The sequence below is a fragment of the Cibotium barometz genome, chromosome 3 (genome assembly GCF_041138505.1).
Source record: "Cibotium barometz isolate CiBa-2024 chromosome 3, ASM4113850v1, whole genome shotgun sequence".
Classification (NCBI taxonomy): domain Eukaryota; kingdom Viridiplantae; phylum Streptophyta; class Polypodiopsida; order Cyatheales; family Cibotiaceae; genus Cibotium; species Cibotium barometz.
In genome coordinates, this window is record NC_141048.1 from 31,643,330 (window position 1) to 31,665,594 (window position 22,265).

The 22,265-nt window shown below is 39.8% G+C and overlaps 1 protein-coding gene across 1 annotated transcript; it reads left to right on the forward strand.

The window, feature by feature from the left end:
• The first annotated feature begins 9,982 nt into the window (after nucleotides 1–9,982).
• Nucleotides 9,983–12,594, forward strand: LOC147639955 (omega-hydroxypalmitate O-feruloyl transferase-like). The gene is made up of 2 exons (XM_086775587.1): nucleotides 9,983–10,511; nucleotides 11,436–12,594. Exons 1-2 carry the CDS (start codon nucleotides 10,011–10,013, stop codon nucleotides 12,324–12,326), a joined length of 1,392 nt encoding a protein of 463 aa, XP_086631713.1. The 5' UTR covers nucleotides 9,983–10,010; the 3' UTR covers nucleotides 12,327–12,594.
• The last annotated feature ends 9,671 nt before the right edge of the window (nucleotides 12,595–22,265 follow it).

The following is a 22,265-nucleotide window of genomic DNA, read 5'->3' on the forward strand; positions in this document are numbered from 1 at the left end:
CTCTTCCCTTGTGCTAGGCTGCTTTGGCCTTTATGCTACTTTGGCATTAAAGCCACTTTGGCTATGAATTTCAGCTTGAGTGCATCATATGGCCTCAGAGGCTATTTACATCATGCTTTTTGGAGAGACAAGAGGGGTGAGAAATTACACTGGTTCTTTCTCCAGAAGAGCATGTCTGCAGGCTGGGGCAACTTTGGCCTTGATGTAGTTTGCCTGCTTCTTTTTGGATTATCTTTATTGCGGCATTCATTCTTGGTATGACCAAGGTTTCCACAATGATAGCATCCTGGAAGTTGAGGTGTTGATTGATTTGTCCTTTGAAACCTCCCACCCTTTTTATATAGTGCTTGCTCACTTGAATGTGATTTGAATGATTCTTTACCTTTGAATTTGGATTCTTGTTCAAGTAGAGATGATTCTACATCTTGAAGTTTAGTGTGTACATTTTTAAGTTTAGCAACAAGTGATTCATAAGGTTCTTTGTCAACACTTTTTAACAATACATCCTCAAATGACTTTCTTTAATGCACTAAGTTGCTTTCTTGATACCTTTGAATTTACCAATATGTTGTGCCATGGTCTCGGTCTCCTTCTTGTCGAGCTTGTAAAACTGCATGAGAGGTTGATCTTTAAGCTCTTTGAGGAGTCGGTGTTGAAAATCTTGTTGAGTTCCTACCATGCGAACTTGGCATCCTTGATGCCAGGAATGTGACTAATCACATCATCATCAAGATTTGAACAATGAGGCCCAATGCTTTGTTGTTTTAAAGTGACTCAACCTCCACTTCTTCATCCTCAATAAGGTGCCAAATCCCCTTACGCATAAGCAAGTACATGGTCTTGCTTTGCCATGTGAAAAAATCATCACCGTTAAATCTTGAAACAATTTCAACATGCTCCATACTGAGAAGGTCTTACCAACAAGATTTTATTTTGCTTTGTTAGCAGTGTATAATCTCATACAAATTTGTAGCGAGAAGATTGGGAAGGTCTTTGCACATGATATAATGATTCACAGCTAGTGTCTAGTCTCTCGGTACAAGATTGGAATTAAAAACTCTCTTCAATTGAGTATTGCAAGGGAATACATTGAAATTTGATGTAAAGGAGAACCTCCCACAGTGAATTTACACCCCAAGTTTCCAATTTTGGACTTAAATTAGCCAATTTCTATTAATATAGCACTAATGATAGTGATTAGTGCTTAGTTTTTGTGATTAAGTGAGCTAAATCTTGGAGGATTGAATTGAGAATATGGAAGCAATATTTGAAGGGTATTTTATGATGGGATTGAAGAGCACTTGCTTTACCTTGAGATTGACCACAAGAACTGGCTTAATCTTGGCAAAAATTGGTAATAAACACAAGTTGAGGGACGACTGGTATTTTCGTGTTTTCTTGATGGTCAGTGGATAAAACCGGGCAAGATTCAAGGTGTAGGTACCTTGTACTATGCTCTAGCTATGGCTAAGAGCTTTCTTACCAATTTGGAGAATGAGCGAAAAGACCAGTGTGGTCATATGTGCTAATTCGGGTAGCGAATTAGTTTGATTACTCTCGGCTGTAGATTAGCATAGGGATGAGAAGCAATCCTCTAGAATGTCTTGGCTAATGGATGGGAGAAAGAGAAATGGCAAGGATTTGAAGTTTGGACCACAAATGGGAGAAGTGGATAAGATTAATATTAATGGATAATTAGATGAGTAATAATGGGATTAAGCAAAAGAGAGATTGGAGGAGGCTAGAGCTAAGCTAAAGGGGAGCTTAAACCAAGCTTTGATACCATGATGGAACTTGTGAATCCAAGCTCCCATGGAGATGGTGATGAGAAGAAAGAACTAATCCTATATTAATTAACATGATGATTGAGCTAAGCTAAGGTGGGTGATACCTAATAACAAACATAATGAATGAACTAAGCTAATTTAGCTTGATTCAAGCACAATTAGGTTACAAGATTGAGACTTTTACTCATAGAGAGGCTTGAGAGCTTGCTACATTTTGCATTGCTTGAAACGGTCCTCCTTTATATGAGGAGAGTATAAGGAAGCAAGAGTTATACATCTCTCAAATACATTAATTGAGAGAAAAAAAGAGTGTGATTGTTTATAGGATGCAGTGCATTCTATGCAAATACGAAATGCTCATTTGTTTGATAATGTATCTAGAGTAGAGAAGATTAATAGGAAGATTCAAACCATGTTGGAGAAGAGGACTGCATTAGGTCTATGTGAGCATGTGAAGAAGCTAAAACCAATCAATAGACTAGTCATTGGAGGTGGATAATGGAAGTGTCAAATTAGAGCATGCAAGAATATGAAAGAAATGTTTACAAGTCTAAATGACGAAGTGGATAGCACAATTGCAAGAGTTCTCACAAAAGACATAGTAAAGACATAGTAAAGTCTACACTCCAATCGTCAAAATTTAAATCAGTCTCTAAAGATATAGCTTGCAAAAGGTGAGTAAGGCTTTTATAGCCAATGATGCTCAAGGTATATGTGAATAAGTAGGGATAAGCTCACAATCATATGCTATGATCTAAAAGCATTTGGATAAGGGATTTAAGACTGTGTTAAAGAGGAAAAGGATTTTGCCTCTCCCAAAACTCTATCATGTATCATAAGCACAAGAATTGTTGAATGAAAAGGTCTTAGAGCTCATCGATGAGCCTATACATTTGTCACACACACATTTGTAAATCAGGCTCAAAGGAGGTGATATTGATTTTGAATACAAATAATAACTTTGTGTTGGATGTGTGCAAGGTACAATCTACAATGGTTCAGTTCTATGATGTGATAGTGGTGGTGTGTTGAAATTTGTTCTTAAGCTAGATGAAAGGGAAATTGTTAAGGGTTAGAAGCTAGAAAGAGTTAGCTCACTCTCATGAATAAAGCATTGAATTCTAATACTTGATTGTATCATCCAAATTTCTTCAGTGTACAATCTAAGAATGAAATATGGTGTCTTGCTACATTTGAGGTGCCAAAAGTAGACCATGAGATTTTAAAGGTTTTCTTTAATTTAACAAAGCTACTAGATGTTGTGAGATGTCAAAGTAGCGCGTAGGTTTTAATGATTGATGAATTTGGTGAATACTCAGTAGAATGGCACCTTCTAGGATATCTTACAACTTTAAAGTGCATGTTTGTTTGTTGTATCTAATGCAGCTAATGTCGAATTCCCTTGCATGTATTATATATGATTGATAAAGGCAAGGATAGAAAGAAAATATGGATTACACAGATCGGTAACGATGGTGCCCCAACTCGAGAAAAAATTGTGATGTTGTGGAGGAATAATGGTGCCAATGGATCCAAAGTGGGATCCTGTTCTTGACATATGCTTGAGCAGAGTCCATTTTTTCACTTTGCATGCCATGGTGAGAACCGCAGAGAAATTCGCATATGGGTATGTGTGTTTTTCTTACAAGATGCAACTTGCTTCTGATGCTCAAGCCACATGTAAGAAAGTGAAAAAAGTTTTATCAGTTACAACTACGTGACATTACCCCCCCTTCTAAAGAGTTTTCATCCACGAAAACAAACTGGGAAAAGTTTTTGGTAAGCATATATAGTTGTTCTCACTTGAGACCTTTTCTAACCTATCCTTCCACTTAACAATTTCTCATCGGTACATAGTACACCTTATGTTCCGGTCTTTGAACCTAAGAATTCTCCTTGGTTCATGCGGAAGTGTGATAACTCCAAGGACTCAATCTACAACTTTAAGAAAAACTAAGTTGCCTTGGTGATACATTGTTTTCACATGCCACTGACATGAAAAACTAGGTGTACTTGAGAGCGCTCCAGCAACTCAAGTTTGTAAACTATGCTACCAACCATTTGTAGACCATACTATGCTACCAACTTGTTGACTCTTCTCCTTTGCATAGCTCTATGGTCCATAGGAGATCTAGACTAGAGTCCATAACATCGACTTCTCCTCCTACATTAAATGAGGCTCTTTTCATGAAGCATAGCCTTAAATGCTTTTATTGTAACAAAAAAGGACATATGGCTGATCAATGTTTCAAAAGGTATCCCCCATAAGCTCAAATATAGTAAGTGTGGAGAGCAAGGACACACTACTTCAAGGTGTCCACAACATGCTTCTAAACAAGAGCCGGGGAACTTTGTATTTAATACCTCTACTCCTAATGATGGACTCCTATGATAAAGGAGTGTTGTAATAAGCACACATTGTAACTCACAAGCGAATTCTTGTACAAGCCTATGTTATAAAGGCTTTCCCCTTGTTTTTTGTGTATAAGTATGTCCAATGCCTCCCCATGTTCCTCATTGAGGGGGGGTTTTGAAATTGTATGCTCATGTTAGAGAAAAGGGGTGTGTGTATAGCAAACCCTCTCAAGTTAGAGATAAGATTTATGTGTAACAAACCCTAGCCTAGAAGCTATAAAGGGGTCAACTCTCTCATAATATTGTGTGAGAGGAGAAAGACATTTGTAAGTCTTGTTTTTAGCTAAAGAATTGATAAGATTTTTGCTACATCGTATCTCTCTCTCTCTCCAAGCTTATCCTTATCTCTTTTTTTCCTTCTGTTGCACTCAACCACTTTTTCTCACAATATTGGTAATGATCCATTCATTTCGTAGTGCCTTGCAACTGGTAGGTTCTACAAGGACATGAACTTTGCAACACTAAATAGCCCAAGCAAACTAAGAATTTACTTTTTTAATTTATGAAAGTCATTCCATACTTCCATAATTTTTACGGTAGTAGCCAAACATGTGCTAAAAAATGAACACCAGTGTTGGATATAGGTGAGATTACACTCCTTGTGAATGTTGTAGGGAATCCCCCACATATCACAACAATGGTTCTATAGCATTCTCAAAGTAGAAACCACTATGTCAGCACTAGTATTTAATCATGGCTATGCTACACAGAGCTTCTCTGAACTTTATCAGTGGATTTCTTCCCAACAAAAGGCATTAAGTGAGTCTCAAACTCAATCTTGTCCAAACACTTGATCACTACGGAACAAGCATACAACCAATCAAAGGGTCAACAGGCTATGTACGAGCCTTGGTGTCCCCCATACCACCAAGACCACAATGACCTTCACGAACATTTGATGCCCCATACCATCAAATGAGCATGAACCTCACCGTGCACATAAGCAGACTCTTTTCCTCTCCTTCAGAAACAAAATCTCAGGCATATGGATGACTACGCACCCATGGGTGTTTGCACTAGATGAACCATGCACAGTTTGTTCTAAAGTTCAACATGGCTATAATTTTAAGAACTATATCAAGTTCCACAGCCTCAAATACTCCACCTAGAGTATTTGTCAGAACAAGTTGATAAGGTCTCAATGGCCTATAATATCCATTGGTAATCCGGCCATTCTTTCAAGATCTTAAGCCTAGTCACACAAGGTAGCCTTACAAGAATCACTCTTGAAGGCATTCCCATCTTATCAATGACATTATCCAAAGGTAGGTAGAGTAGCTTCGTACTCTATTACATTATCAATGACATTATCCAAAGGTAGGTAGAGTAGCTCCGTACTCTATTACACATGTTGAACAGTTAGGCATAACATCATCAATACCCAGGTTTTGATAAACTCTAAATTGAAAGATCACTATGGACCTCACCCAAAGATTACTACAAATCTTAGAATTATTGATCTCTAGGACCATGCACAAGTGCTTGCATCTCTATGGATCAAGCATAATACACTTTGATTGTTTAGCAACAACAAGCACTGTAGTTGTTTAGTATGTCATGATCCAAGCTAAGTGTAAAGACAGGTGAGATTTTAGAGAATGCTACTAAATACATGAAGATAGTGGGCAACTTAATCTACATAATGATCACCAGGCTAGACATGAACTACACAATTGGGTTGGAGAGTCAATTTATGCGATGATGTTTGATATATCAAGTACACCTCGCGTGCAATTTTCAAGTCTCCTAGTGCTTGAGAGGCCCTCGAAAATTCTTGCTTGCAAAGACTATTCATCATTCCACACTGTTTGATATGTCAAGTAGCAACCACTGTGCATTTTTCAAGTCTCCTAGTGCTCAAGAGGGGCTGAAAAATCTCGCTCTTCCTTGTGTCCTCATACACAAACATGGTCTAATGGTGACCACAATTTGTAAGCATGTGGGATGGTGATGCTCTAGGAAATCTCACTCTTAAACATGTCATCATGTACCCAAACATCATCCGATATGTGGTGACCAAACATTGCGAGCATGTGGGGAAGAGTGAGATTTTCCAGGGCCTCTTAACCACTAGGAGACTTGAAAAGTGCACACCGGGTGCTACTTGACATAGCAAGCATTGTTGGATGGTTACCAAACTTTGCAAGTATGCCATCGACCTTCTCCCAAGGTCTTCTCACATTATTGGAAGAGGCTATGGTGGTAAGAAAAGAGAAGAAGGGAAAAAAAAGCTTGTTTTACAAACAAAGGAGTGGAGAGGAGAGAAAGTTTTGGGTTTTCAGTGCAGCAATGGAAAGCTTAAAAGAGGGTAAGAGTTTGAGAATAGGCTTCCTGAACCTAAACTAAAGAGGGATAAACCCGGAGCTCAGCCAGTGGCCTAGCATGCATACAAAATGCCAGTCCCTAAAGCCATAGAACTTAAGGAGCAGTTAAGACTACTGTTAGAGCAAGGATTCGTCAGACCCAGTGTCTCACCTTGGCCTTAGAAGCCACATTTGGATAGTCTGAGATGCACACTATGATACGTGAGGTCCATAGTGGATTATGGTGTCTTCTATGAGGCTGGTATATAGTTGCGGGTTTCTCGAAAGCCACATTTGATAGTTTGAGATGCACACTATGCTACGTGAGGTCCATAGTGGATTATGGTGTCTTCTATGAATGAGGCTGGTATACAGTTGTTGCAGGTGTATGGATCCATACACTGATGTAGAAATTTGGGTTGGTAGCATCTTGACAGAAGATCTACTAGCAGTTTATGTTTTTGTTTGGGAGTGGTGCTGTTACATGGAGATACTTTAACTTGGAGGAGTCCCAAAATATAACTTATTGGTTAACACAATTTGAGTAACTTTATTGTTATCATATTAAACCTAACTCTGGCTCTACAATAAGAAGACGGGTAGTAACACTAGACAGAGAAGATGATGGCGCCGTTTTTGCTTTTGGACTGCTCTATTTAAGGCTCCACTATATGCCTGCAATAATGAGAGGCCACATGGGTTGCTAATGCATGAAGATGCCTCGACTGAGTATTTGCTATAAATCAAGACAAATGTGGGGTGAGTGGCACACACTCACTGGTTTGCTTGTCTCTCACTTAGCCCCTTGGGTATGTTTTGTGACCATCGCTCTATTGCTTACTATGATCGGTGTGCCTTCTTCACAGGTGCAATGTATATTTGAATTTCTGTTTTTACCTAATATGGTTGCACATTATCTTTAATTTTGATAATGGAGCTCTATTCTAAAACCCTTTGCTTTTCACTAATGATTACATAGCACATAAGAGATAATCGCTGGTGGAATGCATTACTTGTACAGACTACATGCCATTATTTGATCTCATCAGAATGGTTCCACATCTGAACGTGTGGCTTATGTACTAAATAATCCGCTTGGCTTCATGATGTATGGTAAACTCTGGCTTACTACTTGGGCAGATAGGGTATGAATACTAGTATGCTATAGGTATTGTTAGCATAGTAGCTCTGTATTAGGGACTTTATTTGCTTTCATCTCTTTGGGATAGATGTCCTCTAGACTTTCACTTCTAATGATGGGTAATACATGTCCACAAGACATGGACCTAGATATTGCTTGGCAAAATCCTGCACAGGTATTTTTACCATGAGACTTATTTCTTTTGTTGACGTGAGGGTACCCTGCATATTGGATGGCGTTTGGGCATTCGTAGGTTGCTGTGTGTAGAGGATTCTAGGTTTTTGATATGCTGCTTCACATATTTTGAGATATTCAGTATGATTCACATACTATGATGCACATATTATGATATGCTGCTACTAGTACTGTTTCACACATCCTCTTGTTATGATTATAGGAGGACTTGTATGTTGCTTTGGCATGCATACTTTTTGAATTGCAGGCTATGACTGCTGAACTATTTTTTGCAGCTTATATGCTTTCAAAACTGGATTGTTTGAATATTGCCTCTAGTAGCTGCCCTTTTTAGATGAGGCTGATGCTAGTCAGTGTTGTTCCTTGTGGAGATATTATACCATGATTCTTACTACTCATGTCATAGGTTGACTTGGAGGTACCCTGCATATTATCAGGGTTCTGGGCATTACTAGTTTTCTATGTGCAGAGAATTAACTCTATCACGTGGTGTAGTTCTGCTATGCTGCTTCACATGTTCTAGTTCATGCTTTATGATTCACATACTCTATTGCACATGGTATGCTGTGATGCTAATGGGGCTGTTTCACACATTCCCTTGCTATGACTATGGGTGGGCCTGTTTGATGCTATAACATGAACATTCCCTGCCTTACAGGCTCTTACTTGTAGAAATTTTTCTTATTGCTTGTAGTATTTCAGACTGTATAGGCTAACTGTTGCCTCTAGTAGTTGGCCTTTTTGATAATAGGATTGCTGCTTTTCTTGGACTAGCCAGTATTGCTCCTAAACATGAGTGGCTTTATATTGTTGGTTTTGAATTTACTGTTGTAATTTGTTTATATGCAAGTGTACTTGATTGGGCTAAGTGCTCACCCTTTTTGGCCAAGTGTCCTTTTTCATATATTATTAGAAGGTATGTGTATCTATAGGTATGTAAGCATGTATATATAAATAGATTTATATGTATGTCGATGCACACACATGTATGTTCATGCACACACGCACACAATACACAGACACAAGCACATGAAACATGCACACACGCATATAAATACACATACACACACTCACACACATGGACACACATGCAACACATAGAGATATACACACTTGCACACATAGTCAAGCTTGCACATACACACAAGCATATAAGTACACTCACATACACAAGTACATGTGCACACACATGGACATGCACACACTCACACACATAAGCACCTACACGTGCACACACAGATGTACACACGAGTATATTGACATGCTCACACACGTACATGGAGACACTCGCTATGGATACACATAAATAAAAACATACACACCATGTACACACACACAACAAATACACACTAACATCAAGACATTTGCACGACATATGCACGTGTGAAGACATTACACAATTACACATACGTGTATGTGCACACACAATCACACACATATGTATGTAAAAGAGAAGACAAAAGACATTGTATATAAGATACACTTATTTAAGAGTGAACACACCTCATCATGCATCCCCACACATTAAAATATAATATTAATTAAAAATATATGTTTATATGTGTTTATTTATTTTATAAATACACATGTATATATATGTATACTTCAATGCGCGGGTGCAATACTAGTATATATGATGCATTATCATTGTAAGAAAAAAACCATCCTTTAGTGTAATTTTCATGGCTCAAATTCAGAAGAACCAATTAAGGTTTTGCTTAGCCTTGAATTTAAAGATTCAGATTTTTGAAATTTTAGTTATAAAACGAATTAATATATGCATTTTTGAAATAAAAACCAGTCGGGCTTGGAAGCCATCCTTTTTTCGAGTGGTCAGGAAAAATGCTTATTTGTGACACTCCACGTACGAATACAAACAAAAGCAAACAAAAGCTTTCCTTTTTTATTTTTGGGACCAATTCCAATAAACTTCACACGTTAGAAAGGTGTCTTGGTGTGTCTGGATTCTCGCGAGGAGGACGTGCCCGAAATTGAACCTTTCAAAACGAAACGAGCGTATTGCTGGCGAGAACTACGTGAGTCACGTGACGTGCCCGAAATACAACCTTTGAAAGAGAAACAGAAACGGGCTATTAAAATCGAACAGCTTATTCTTCCGTCCCACTCAGTTCATAACTCTTTCCGTCCCACTCAGTTCATAACTCGCTTATGGCATCCTCTGCAGTTTGGCCTGCTTCGAACCTCGCATGGCTCATGCAGGACAAGTTCACTTGCGAGCCCCCGGTTATGGTGAACGCACGGCCACCCGAGGGTGGCAGCGGTGGCGGCCGGCACGCTAGTGAGAAATCATTCGAGCTGTCGAACTTGGACCAGATTTACGACTGGTATACAGAGGTTGCATTGTTCTATGGTCCCCGCGAGAAGGGCGCGTTGCTGGTGGGCACGGAGAACGTGCCCGCAGTGCTGAAGAGTGCCCTGGAAGAGCTACTGGTGCACTGCCCTTGGGCGGCCGGCCGGCTCCGTGTGAACGAGGTGGAGCGGAGGCTCGAGGTGCAGTGCAATGGGCAAGGTGTCCAATTCGTGGCTGCGCGCGCCGACTTCACACTGGCAGAGCTGGGCGACATCACATCGCCCGACCCTTCTTTGGATCTCTTGTTTCCTCGCTTGGCAGACGAGAAAATGAACGCGCCACCGATCGTCGCTATCCAGGTTAATGTTTGGAAGCTCTGTCTCTGCACATTTCCAACCCCCTACCTTACTCCCCCTCTCCTACCCGCCTACTTGCTTCTGCTCGCCCTTTCCAAGTTGCTCGCACTCCAGTGCGCTCTTCTCGTGTGCTCGTGCCTGGCGCAGAGAGACGTCCCTACTACATCTCTACTACTTCAGAGCTTCTCTCATGCCTAACACAGAGACGGCCCTACTAAGAGAGAGAGAGAGCTTCCATCGACTTCTCGTCTTCGTTCAATAGAGAGAGAGGGGGCAAACCAGAGGGCTGTTGCCAGTGAGAGGTAGAAAGGCCTGCATACTACCCGTCCAACAGAGAGCGCGAAAGCTTGCTGTACTTGCCCGTCCAATGAGAGAGATGGTGTCCTCCTGTGCGTGAGTGAGAGAGAGAGAAAGCGCTGGAAGCCAGAGAGCAAGACGAATGGAGTAACCGGTTTAGAGAGAGAGGTTTAGAGGAGTGAGGTAGAAAGGCCTGCATATTACCCGTCCAACAGAGAGCGCGAAAGCTTGCTGCACTTGCTCGTCAATGAGAGAGATGGTGTCCTCCTATGCGTGTGTGTGTGTGAGAGAGAGAGAGAGAGAGAGAGAGAGCGCTGGAAGCCAGAGAGCAAAACAAATGGAGTAACCGGTTTAGAGAGAGAAACCTTGAGAGATAAGTTAATGACACCGGTGATGAGGTGTCAATATTTCACATCGGTATCATCCCAGTTTCTGTGTTTTCAAGGTGCAATATCCATGTGGGCATTCTTCATAGTCTAAAGTGAAGCTAATCACTGTAACCTTCTTGGCATGGCGTAGAAATCTACCTTGATATTTTTCTTAGTTTGAAGTAGCTCTAGTGAAATCATTGCAATTTTGTAAGTCTTAACAATGATGGTATTGACACATTGGAGGTGGGGTATGTTCCAGGTAACTAGGTTTCAATGTGGGTCTTTCACTCTAGCCCTCAAGAACCATCACGCGCTCATGGATGGATGTGGGGCAGCAGTCTTCCTACAAAGCCTGTGTTCTTTGGCCAGGGGAGCGGGCCTAATGACATTGTTAGACAATGCAAGCAGAGGGGAACGCATGAAGCCACGAGATCCGATATCGCCTGCTATGAACCTGCCACATTTTATCAAGAAAGGAGCTACCATGCCTCACTTTGGCGTGGCAAAGAAGTATTCATTTCGTGGAGACGCTCTAGAAGATCTGAAGCGCCAAGCATTGCTCCGTGGGAACACCTTCGGCATGACCTCTTGCTCACGGTATCAAGCTCTCGCGGGCTTTCTGTGGATGGCCAAAGCCAAGAGCTTAGCTGGGCAGAGCGCAGTACCTGGTGATCAAGAGCTAGCGTTGAGGGTGTCTGTCAATGTGAGGGAGAGGATTCTGCCCTCGCTTACGCGTGGCTATCTGGGGAACGCACTCTTTTTTGCCATTGCGAGGGCCACTGTGCGAGAGCTCCAAGAGAAGCCCTTGTCGTTTGCAGTGCACAGGATCAAATGTGCCGTCTCTACTGTCACACCAGAGTGTGTTCAGGCGCAGACGGACCTCCTGGAGCTGTTGGGAATGGGCACCCGCCTCGACTACTCCTCCCTTGCAGCTCCATCCCTTGTAGCACTGCCCTTCTATGATACAGACTGCGGGTGGGGAGCTCCCATCTATTGTGGGCGCCCCAGTCGGCAACTCAGCAACATCTTCATGATATTAGAGGGGATGCGCTGTGACCATGATCCACCCTCTTGGAACGTGCTGGCTGTGTTTCCCACGGAGAAGGAGCGCCTCTTGTTTGAGGAGGCCATCAAGGCGGCGGTGGCCTAGCAGCGGGGTTTCAGGGTACTAGATCAGAAGTAGGCTAGGAGTTCCAAGCGTTTTAGCGTGTGAGGCACTGTGCCGCCGTTACTCCTTTTTTTCCCTTTTTCCTGAAGCACGATCGTAATAAAAATTTGCGGCCTCGTATATCATTCGAGCGTATTCGTGGCGAAGGCCCTCTCCTCGTGGCGAAAGCCCTCTCCTCTGCAAGCGGTGACATGTAGGGTGTGTGTTATTTTATGCCAAACTTTAAAAATAAATAAAAATCGTTACGAAATGTCAAGTATTCTCCCTCTATAATAATTGTGTAATTATAGTAATTTCAAGTATTTTCACCTTGGACAATACTAATAGTGTTATTATATGGTATGCAGTAATTTGTCTAATGATATATATATATATATATATATATATATATATATATATATATATATATGGGCCCAAATATTCTTTCACATAACGATATATGAGTCTTTTAATGCAACGCGTAAAGCTAATCAACTTACCCAATGATGTTTCCATTAGGTATTTTTGTAGCCCAATTGTGAATGCAGTTGGGGGAAGAAAGTTTAATCCGAAGTTGCTGATAATTAGTTCGCTAAATCGGCAAATATAAAATTTTAATTGTTTTTTTAAAAAATAAAAATTCGCCTAGTTATCAAATATCTTCATTCCCCTCCCCGAATATTCTCCAAATATTAAATTGTGCTCCAGATTCAGATCCATGCATCATAATTCTTGAACTAGCAATTCGAAAGATTTTTGAAAGCGAATGAGGTTAATGAATGGGTTTCCCAGTCGTAATAGCACGTCGTACTTTGTAATGAGCTTAAATATAATTTGATTTAATTGTAAGCATAACTTGCAACATGTGAAATATGCAAAGGCCCTCCGAAGCTGAAACTTGCATAACTCCAGCTGGTTGACCCCTCATGTAGTTCTCCCCTAGAGGGGTTGTTGCATAACAAGCACACAACTCCCATTGTGTCGTGCATGAGTTTTATCCTCAATTTCATGAATGAATTGCATTATGAAGGCCTTTTCAATCGTAATTGGTTGCTTGAAGAGATATATCCTACATTCGCTCATGAAGATACTCCTATGGGACTCAATGTAATATTGATTAGTGTACCATCTTGTAATAAGGCATAACTTATATGGGTAAAATCTTTGTCACAATATCTTTATTTCCATGTGTGCCAAACTCTCTTATCACCTACTCAAATCTAACGTTTCTACAAGATATATATATGTAAATAACCTTTGAATCATTCATAGTATCGTCTTCGAGATAAACCCAGCTAGCATTAGTGACTCGACCTCTTCCACCAATAAGGACTTTCAGACAACTCTCTCTTGCATTAACTAATTGGATACAAGAAATGGCTTTCCTTTTGGACCATGTAATGAATGTGTCCCCTCTTGTGGCATTGATTTACCGACTAAAACATCCCCTACTTCTACCCAAGATCTTGATTCTATAAGCCCATTATTGTCCAAATGTCCAAGTCCATAACTATATCTAATTGAGGAATTTTCTTAGTAACTCTTTTAGGATTTCGATTTGTTGCACAAACTTCAACTTCATGTCTCTCAATGTGAAAAGATGTAGAAAGATCTTCGTATATCTGCTCCAATGGCACTGAAATAGGCTTATAGTCTGTCATACCATACTTGGACAATATGTCCAAGCCATATTGCCTCTGTAATAGCAAAATGCCATGAGGTGATCTCACCACCTCTATGCCCAAGAAATATCGCGCTCACCCAAATCCTTCATCTCAAACTTCTGCTTCAAAAGTGCCGTGACATCCTGCATGTCTGCGTCACTATCACCATAATCAAGTCATCCACATAGATGACTAATAGCATGATCTCTCTATCTGTCATTTTCACATATAGTGAAAAATCTGCATTGGATATCTGAAATCCAATGATAACAAGATACTCCCTAATCTTGTTTAACCATGCTCTGGGTGCTTGCTTCAAGCCATACAAGGCTTTGCGTAACCTGCACACAAACTCTGGATGTGCATCACTCTCATAACCTGTTGGTTGCATCATGTACACTTCTTCTTGCAAATCACCATGCAAGAAAGCATTCTTTACATCCATTTGATGTAAAGAACGCATTCTTTACATCCATTTGATGTAAAGAGCAACCCTTTGCTAGCCATAGCAATGACAGCTCTCACGATTGGCATTCTTGCAACCGCGTTGAATGTCTCCTTATAGTCTATGCCATAAGTCTGCGCATAGCCCTTGGCAACTAATCTTGCCTTGCAACTGCTCATTGAACCATCAGCATTGTGCTTGACTTACATCCAATTGCCTTCTTTTCCTTAGGCAAAGGCACTAACTCCCATGTTACATTTGCATCCAATGCTGCCATCTTCTCATCCATGGCATCTTTCCATTTCTTATTTCCAATTGCTTGCTCAAAGCAAGTGGGCTTAACCTCTTTTATTGCTTTTACCATGTAAGCATAATGATGGGCTACATATCCATCATATCTCAACCTGTCAACAACAGGGTATTTAACCCTTGTAGATATGTGTACACCTAGATCACTGCCAGGTGTCTTCAAAATAGCCCTGGTTCTCCTTACATCAGGAGTATATCACAGATGAAATGCCAAGCTCCTCATCAAGGCTCTGCTCAGAGTCACTAGAGTCACCATCCACATATGAGTGACTTGCTGACAGATCATGCACAAACGGTTGATCTACCTTTTTCTTCCCTTTCCGTGATACATGTGTACCTGCATCATTTCTCAACCTACCTGACCATGGGCTAACATTGGATCCACTGCTCGACGAGGACTCCCTAGGTCCACTCAGCACCCGTGATTGCTGCTCCACATGTTATGCAGCATCAGCACTTCTTACATCTACATCTTCTGTTGCCTTCACTACTACCAGCTACTCATCTCATTGAAGACAATATCTCTACTTACTCGCATCTCACGAGTGGTAATGAAGATGTATTTCTCTACCTTTGGATCCAACTTTGTTCTCGCTTCATCAGGAACATGTACATATGCAATACACCCAAACACTTTCAAGTGAGACAAATCTGATCTTATGCCTATAAACTTATGTTCAGTAGTCATACCATGAACAGCTGTAGTAAGGAGAACCAGGGCTATTTTGAAGGAGAACCAGGGCATTTCACAGGTTCTTTGTAATATTTGGAACATGAAGTACATCAGCCAAGTACTTCATTTTGCCATCTTGCATAGACAATGGCACTTTACCAACATGCACAATGGGATGCGTAATATCATCACCTGTTTCTACATAACTTGGTTTTTTCATTTTTTGTATATCTCTAAAAGGTCATGTGGTTAGAGGCGCTAGAATCACATACCATATATCTTCATATCCTGACACATCCCCTGCTATGAAACTAAGCATGTGCTGCATCACACATAGCTGCTCACTTTTGTCATCACCTCCATGTTTGCTAGATGATGCATAGTTTCCTTGTTGCAACTTCCCACTTTTAATGTCATTCTACTTTTTGTAGCAGTCCTTTGCCATGTGTCCTGGTTTGCCACAGTAATAGCACTCTATGCTATTTGTATTTTGATTTCTTTTCCAACCACCTCGGCCTCTTTGTCTCCCCCTTCCTCTAGACTGGCCTCTTCCACCTGTGTATGATTGCTGCTATAAAACATTGGATTGTTGTTGTCGAGAATTCTAATTTCCTTGTCAGTCACCATCTTGGCCTCGACCACGGCCTCTATCTTTGCCTCTACCTGAATTAGAGTAGAAGGCCTATTCCGATGTGTTCTTGCTTTGTGAAGAAGAATCCTCACCTAAAGCCTTTTCTTCTATGATTTTGGCCAAAAAAGCTCTGTCTAATAGTTCAATAGAACAGTGTACCTGCCCTGTAGCTTCACTTCCGTGAAGACAGCTCCTCAATCAGAGATGTGTAGCTCCCAGAGCTACTGAGGGAGGTGTTGTACCTAAACCAAGAAGGGGAAAGAGATGATGGTGCTCTTACCTGTGTGGTACCACTTCCTTCCTTGCTTGTTCTTGTCTCTTGCTTGCCTCCTTAGCTCTCACACAAACCAGGCTCTGATACCATAAAGAGAATGTAGGGAAGAGGGAGAGCTTCAAACCCTAGCAAGCAAACACACACACATAAGAGAAAGTAAGACACAAGAGAGAGATGGATGGTTGAATTTTCTTCTATCTTCTTCTTTTCTGCTCAACCAACATAACATAAAGATAAGAGTACACACTATATGGGTTAGCACTCAACTACTACAATATACAAGGGTCGGTCCATAATGTGAACCCGACTAAATGAGCTGGCACTATAACTATGCCAGTCTCTCTAGTAATCCAAAATGGCTGTCACACAGCCTGTCATCCCACTGCCCGCATATCACCCATAATCTCACCAACCATGCTAGTGGTGTAGATATGGAAGCTATCACCCAGGCGGGTCATCAATGTTCACCGTAGCACTAGTTGAGCTCGATATCTCAACAATTTGCGCTCAGTGTTCAAACTCCTTAAGGAAAATAAGCTATTTGGGATGGAATCTAAGTGTGAATTTTTTGCTAAATAAGGAGAATCTGCACTATTAGGCCACATTGTCTCCGTAGATGATGGTACGCGGATTGATCTTGACAAGGTGGATGCCATTGTCAGATGGCATGAACTTAGAAATCTTGAGAAACTGCATATTTTTCTAGGTATGTCAGGGTTCTACTACCGACAGTATGTAAAGAACTACGCGAAGATCGTAGTCTCCTTAACCAATGAGTTGAGAAAAAGGGAGGCCATTACGATGGCACTAGTATTGGGTATTGTGGACCCTAATGAGTTGTTTGTTTTGGGAACAGACAATAGTGGGGAAGCCGTTGGGGTAATTTTATTGCAAAGGGGATGCCCTATTGCATTTGAAAGTAAGAACCGTTTCTAGCGTAACTACTCGGCTTACGAGTGAGAGTTACTTGCTATTATTCATGTCCCAAAAAAGCAGCAATACTCCTCACAGAGTGCTACGGTTGCACTCCAGATGGATCATGAAAGTATCAGATGACTTTCATGTAATAGCGGATGCGCTGAGCTGCATGCCGATGGTGAATGAGCTGAGCTTCACCACCTTTAAAAGTGAACTCTTGGAGTCACTATGTGGTTTATGTGAACATGATTCATCTTTTTCAAAGGTATGGTGCGCTATACATGGTCGCAATTATATACAGCAACAACCACCTCCCTTGTTAGAAAGGAGTACTAGTCTAGACAGAGTAGTCGCGATTTTTATGGAGTGAGTACTTGTTTGGGGAGACTAGACGAGTCTCTTCGGTTATGTACCAAGACAGAGAGCTCCGGGGTGGAGTCTTCTCAACCATTTGACACTAGTTCACTTGGGGGTGATAAACTTCATCTTCGCAGGGGAAAAGTATAGACACTATTCCATTGATGATGAGTACCTGCTCTACAAAGGTAGAGTTTGTTTACCAGCTATTGGTGATTTTTGGGACCAAATTCTTAAAGAAACTCATGACAGTTTGAGTGTTGGTCATCTCGGGATACGTAAGACTTATGCACTAGTCAAAAGATAATTTTATTAGCTTATTTTGTTTAAGGGCATCCAAGACTTCGTTTTGAAATGCAAAAAGTGCCTCAAGGTTTGATAAACATGAGTGCCTCAAGGTTGGATAAACATGAGTGCCTCAAGGTTGGAGGTTTGCCGCATCCATTGGATATTCCCAAAGGGAAATGGAAAAGTATTTCCATGGATTTTATCACTAGTTTACCTAGAACAAATTGAGGGAATGATTTGGTTTGGGTAGTGGTTGACCGATTGACCAAGATGGTCAAGTATATACATACTAAAAAATAGTGAAAACTCATGAGTTACCTAGGTTGCTCACATCTAAGAGTATATATACTTGACCAAGATGGTCAAGTATATACATACTAAAAGATAGTGAAAACTCATGAGTTACCTAGGTTGCTCACATCGAGCATCTCTACAAGCTATATGGCCACCCGCAGCCACCACTCAAAGATATAGTCTCCGATAGAGAGATAGGAAGTTCAATAGTCACTTTTGGAGGGAAGTCTTCAAAAAGTTGGCACTTCTCTGAGTGTATGAGTACGGCTAATCATCCCCAGTCTGATGGTCAGACAGAAAGAGTCAACCAAGTGTTAGAAGACATGCTTTATGCGTATATCAGTAAAAAGCAATGTAATTGGAAGGAGTACTTACCGTATTTGAAGCTTTCTTATAATAGTTTGAAACATTCTACGACTATATTTAGTCCATTTATGTTGACGTATGGCTTGCAGCCAATATATCCTATAGTTCTAGGGTTAGAGAAGGAGAAGCTGTAGTCGGTCAAGGAGTTCCTTGAAGACATGCAAGATATATTGTAGGTAGCAAAAGATAGCATATGTAGTGAACAAGATCGTGCAAAGATGTATGTAGACAAGGGTTGTAGAGAAGAAGCTTTTAAAGAAGGTGACTTCGTATATTTGAAAGTACCTTGCGAAGTCGGAGACTTTAAAGATGGGAAAGTGTGAAAAACTTTTGCATATATACTGCGGTTTCTTTAAAATCCCTAAGAAGGTTGGTGGATTAGCATACAAACTTGAGTTGCTGGAGAACTCTTGAATTCATCCTATTTTTCATGTCAGAGACTATGAAAAAACGTTGACCATAATGAGAACATAGTTTCTCTAAGAATTTTGGTAGAGTTGATAGAACCACCATTTATTCCACATGAGCCCGAGAGGATTCTTAGATTTAGAGATCGGAACACTAGGCACACTGTGTATCGAGAGGCACTTGTTAAGTGGAAAGATCGTGAGGATGAGGCGTCCTCATGGGAGTGCTTGAGTATGCTAACCTAGAACTTTTCGGAGTTTGTTTTTCGCGCAGAAAAAAAATCTTCTTAATGGGGGAGTAAGGTTATGTAGCTAGTAGCGACTACAAGAGGAGCTCGATCGGCTTTGAGATCGCTCCACTGGAGCGTGGGTGGCGAGCAAGCCGGGGTTCAAGGGAGAAGGTATCTAGGTGTAGTATCGTAGGAAGTCGAGCATGTGTGGGCAGGCATGCCACCATATACCCGGCACAATGGAGAATCTTATCCCCATTCCCTCTATGGCTGGATGGTGATCCAAAACTCTCATCCCTCCATCGTTTATTATAGGAGCTGCAATACATACATACATACATACATACTCATTGAGAGAGATATACACACCAGAATCCACATGCTATATAGGTAAAATCTTGTAAGTTGTCCTCGATCACACTACTAAAGGAATATGAAACATATACTATTATATTATGTCATGTTAGTGTTATGTATAAATTTAGTTGAATAATTTAATTTTGTTATGCAATAATGTTATTTAATAATACAATTAACTATTTTGCAATGTGATATATGATAGTCTTTTATCATGTAATACAATGCAATATACATGGGTCTAAGCATGGTAGAATGTATAATAAAGTATTGAATTAATTTAGAACTTTTGATGACAATACCATAATGATATAATGTGTACTTACTTTGGTAATTGATAGGTTGTTTCTCACTGTTAAAAATGCCTCACTTAGTGCATTCACTTCTTTGACTAAAGTAATATGAAACATATTCTATTATAATATGTGCTATTATAAATTATATTGAATAATTTAATTGTGTTACGGAATAATGTTATTTAATAATATAATTAACCATTTTATAATGTGATATATGATAGTCTTTTGTGATGTCATACAATGCAATATATATGGATCTAAGCATGGTATGATGTGTAATAAAGTATTGAATTAATTTAAAACTTTTGACAATACCACAATGATATAATGTGTACTTACTTTGGTAATTGATAGTTTGTTTCTCACTGTTAAAGATGCCTCACTTAGTACACTCACTTTGACAATACCATAATGATATATTGTGTACATCTTTTGGTAATTGATGGTTTGTTTCACCATCAAAGATGCCTCACTTAGTACACTCACTTTGATAATACCATAATGGTATACATACATATATATATATATATATATATATATATATATATATATATATATATACACACACACACACATACATACATATTGATTGAGAGATATATACACACCAGAATCCACATGTTGTATTGGCAAACTCTTATAAGTTGTCTTGGATCGCACCACTAATAAAGTAATATGAAACATATTCTATTATATTATGTCATTTTATAAATTATATTAAAAAAATTTATAGTGTTATGTAATAATGTTATTTATAATGAACCATTTTGTAATGTGATATATGATAGTATTTTATGATGTAATACAATGCAATATACATGGGTCTAAGCATGGTACGATGCATGATAAAGTATTGAATTAATTTACAACTTTTGAGAATACCATAATGATATATTGTGTATTTATTTGTTGGTAATTAATAAAGATGTCTCACCTAGTACACACTTTGACAATACCATAACATGATATATTGTGTGCTCATTTTAGTAATTGATGGTTTGTTTCACCATCACCTTGTACACACTGACAATACCATAACATGACCACCCACTACCAAAATGAGTACACAATATATCATGTTATGGTATTCCATAGCATGATATATTGTGTACTCATTTTGGTAAAGGATGGTTTGTTTCATCATCACGTACGATGGCAAAACAAACCATCCATTAATTTCTCATTGTTAAAGATGTCTCACCTAGTACACACTTTTACAATACCATAACATGATATATTGTGTACTCATTTTGGTAAAGGATGGTTTGTTTCACCATCATAGATGCCTCACTTAGTAAACTCACTATAATATAGATGGTTTATCTTCTTCTTTACAAGAGGCCAAAGCAAAGATTGGGACAAGCTAGTAGAATATGTAGAGATAAAGGATGGGCAAGAGCCCATGGATCCCACAACCAAATCATCAATAGCCCTATGCTTTAAAAAGAAGAATGAAGAAGTAACTAATGAAGATCATGTGTGGGAGAAGAAGGAGTTTAAAGCACACTATCCAAAGCTCTCTTAGCCCTATGCTTTAAAAAGAAGAATGAAGAAGTAACTAATGAAGATCATGTGTGGGAGAAGAAGGAGTTTAAAGCACACTATCCAAAGCTCTCTTAATGACAATCATGAAGAAGTAACTAATGAAGATCATGTGTGGGAGAAGAAGGAGTTTAAAGCACACTATCCAAAGCTCTCTTAATGACAATCAGAAGGTTGTACGCCGCCTGAGGAAGGATGAGGGGTTACCTATCCATAATTTATTGCTTGGCGTGACATTGCGCTATGGAGGAGTTAGTTGTTATTGCACTCCTTGCAATAAAATATGTAAAAGTAAACTTAATAGTGAAAACAAGATGCTCACAATACAAAGAATTGAATTGTAAGATAAAGTAGAAAGTAAACAATATTATTTCTTGTAAACTTTGATTACAAATTGATGGTTGTCCATCCACCCATGTGCTCCAGGTAAGGAAATTTGGTGGTGGTCTAAAAAGATTCTAGATGGAGGATGTCTTTCTTACAAGAGTGATTGAACACAATGAACTTGATGATGAATAAAGGGTGGCAAACTAGTCTATATATAATGCCTATAGTCGACATGGACGTAGATCAATCATGTCAGCTAACTCACAACATGGATGCACTGACCATATCACCAAGTTGGGGCCATATTATTCTACAACAAATGGCTCGTTAGGGAATGTGTGCAGTTTTCATGGCCATCTAAGATTGTCTAGATCCTTGAACGGGTGCTGGAATCTAGCACTCACTAATGGGGTTACATATCCCGCACAAGAAAACATCCTACTTCTTGGGAGAATTCCAAGTCTACATAAGCCATCTCCTAACCATCTAGCCACATTTGGCCACCATCCAATATATAAAATAGGAACTGTTGGGTTCTCAGATACTCACCATAATGATTAC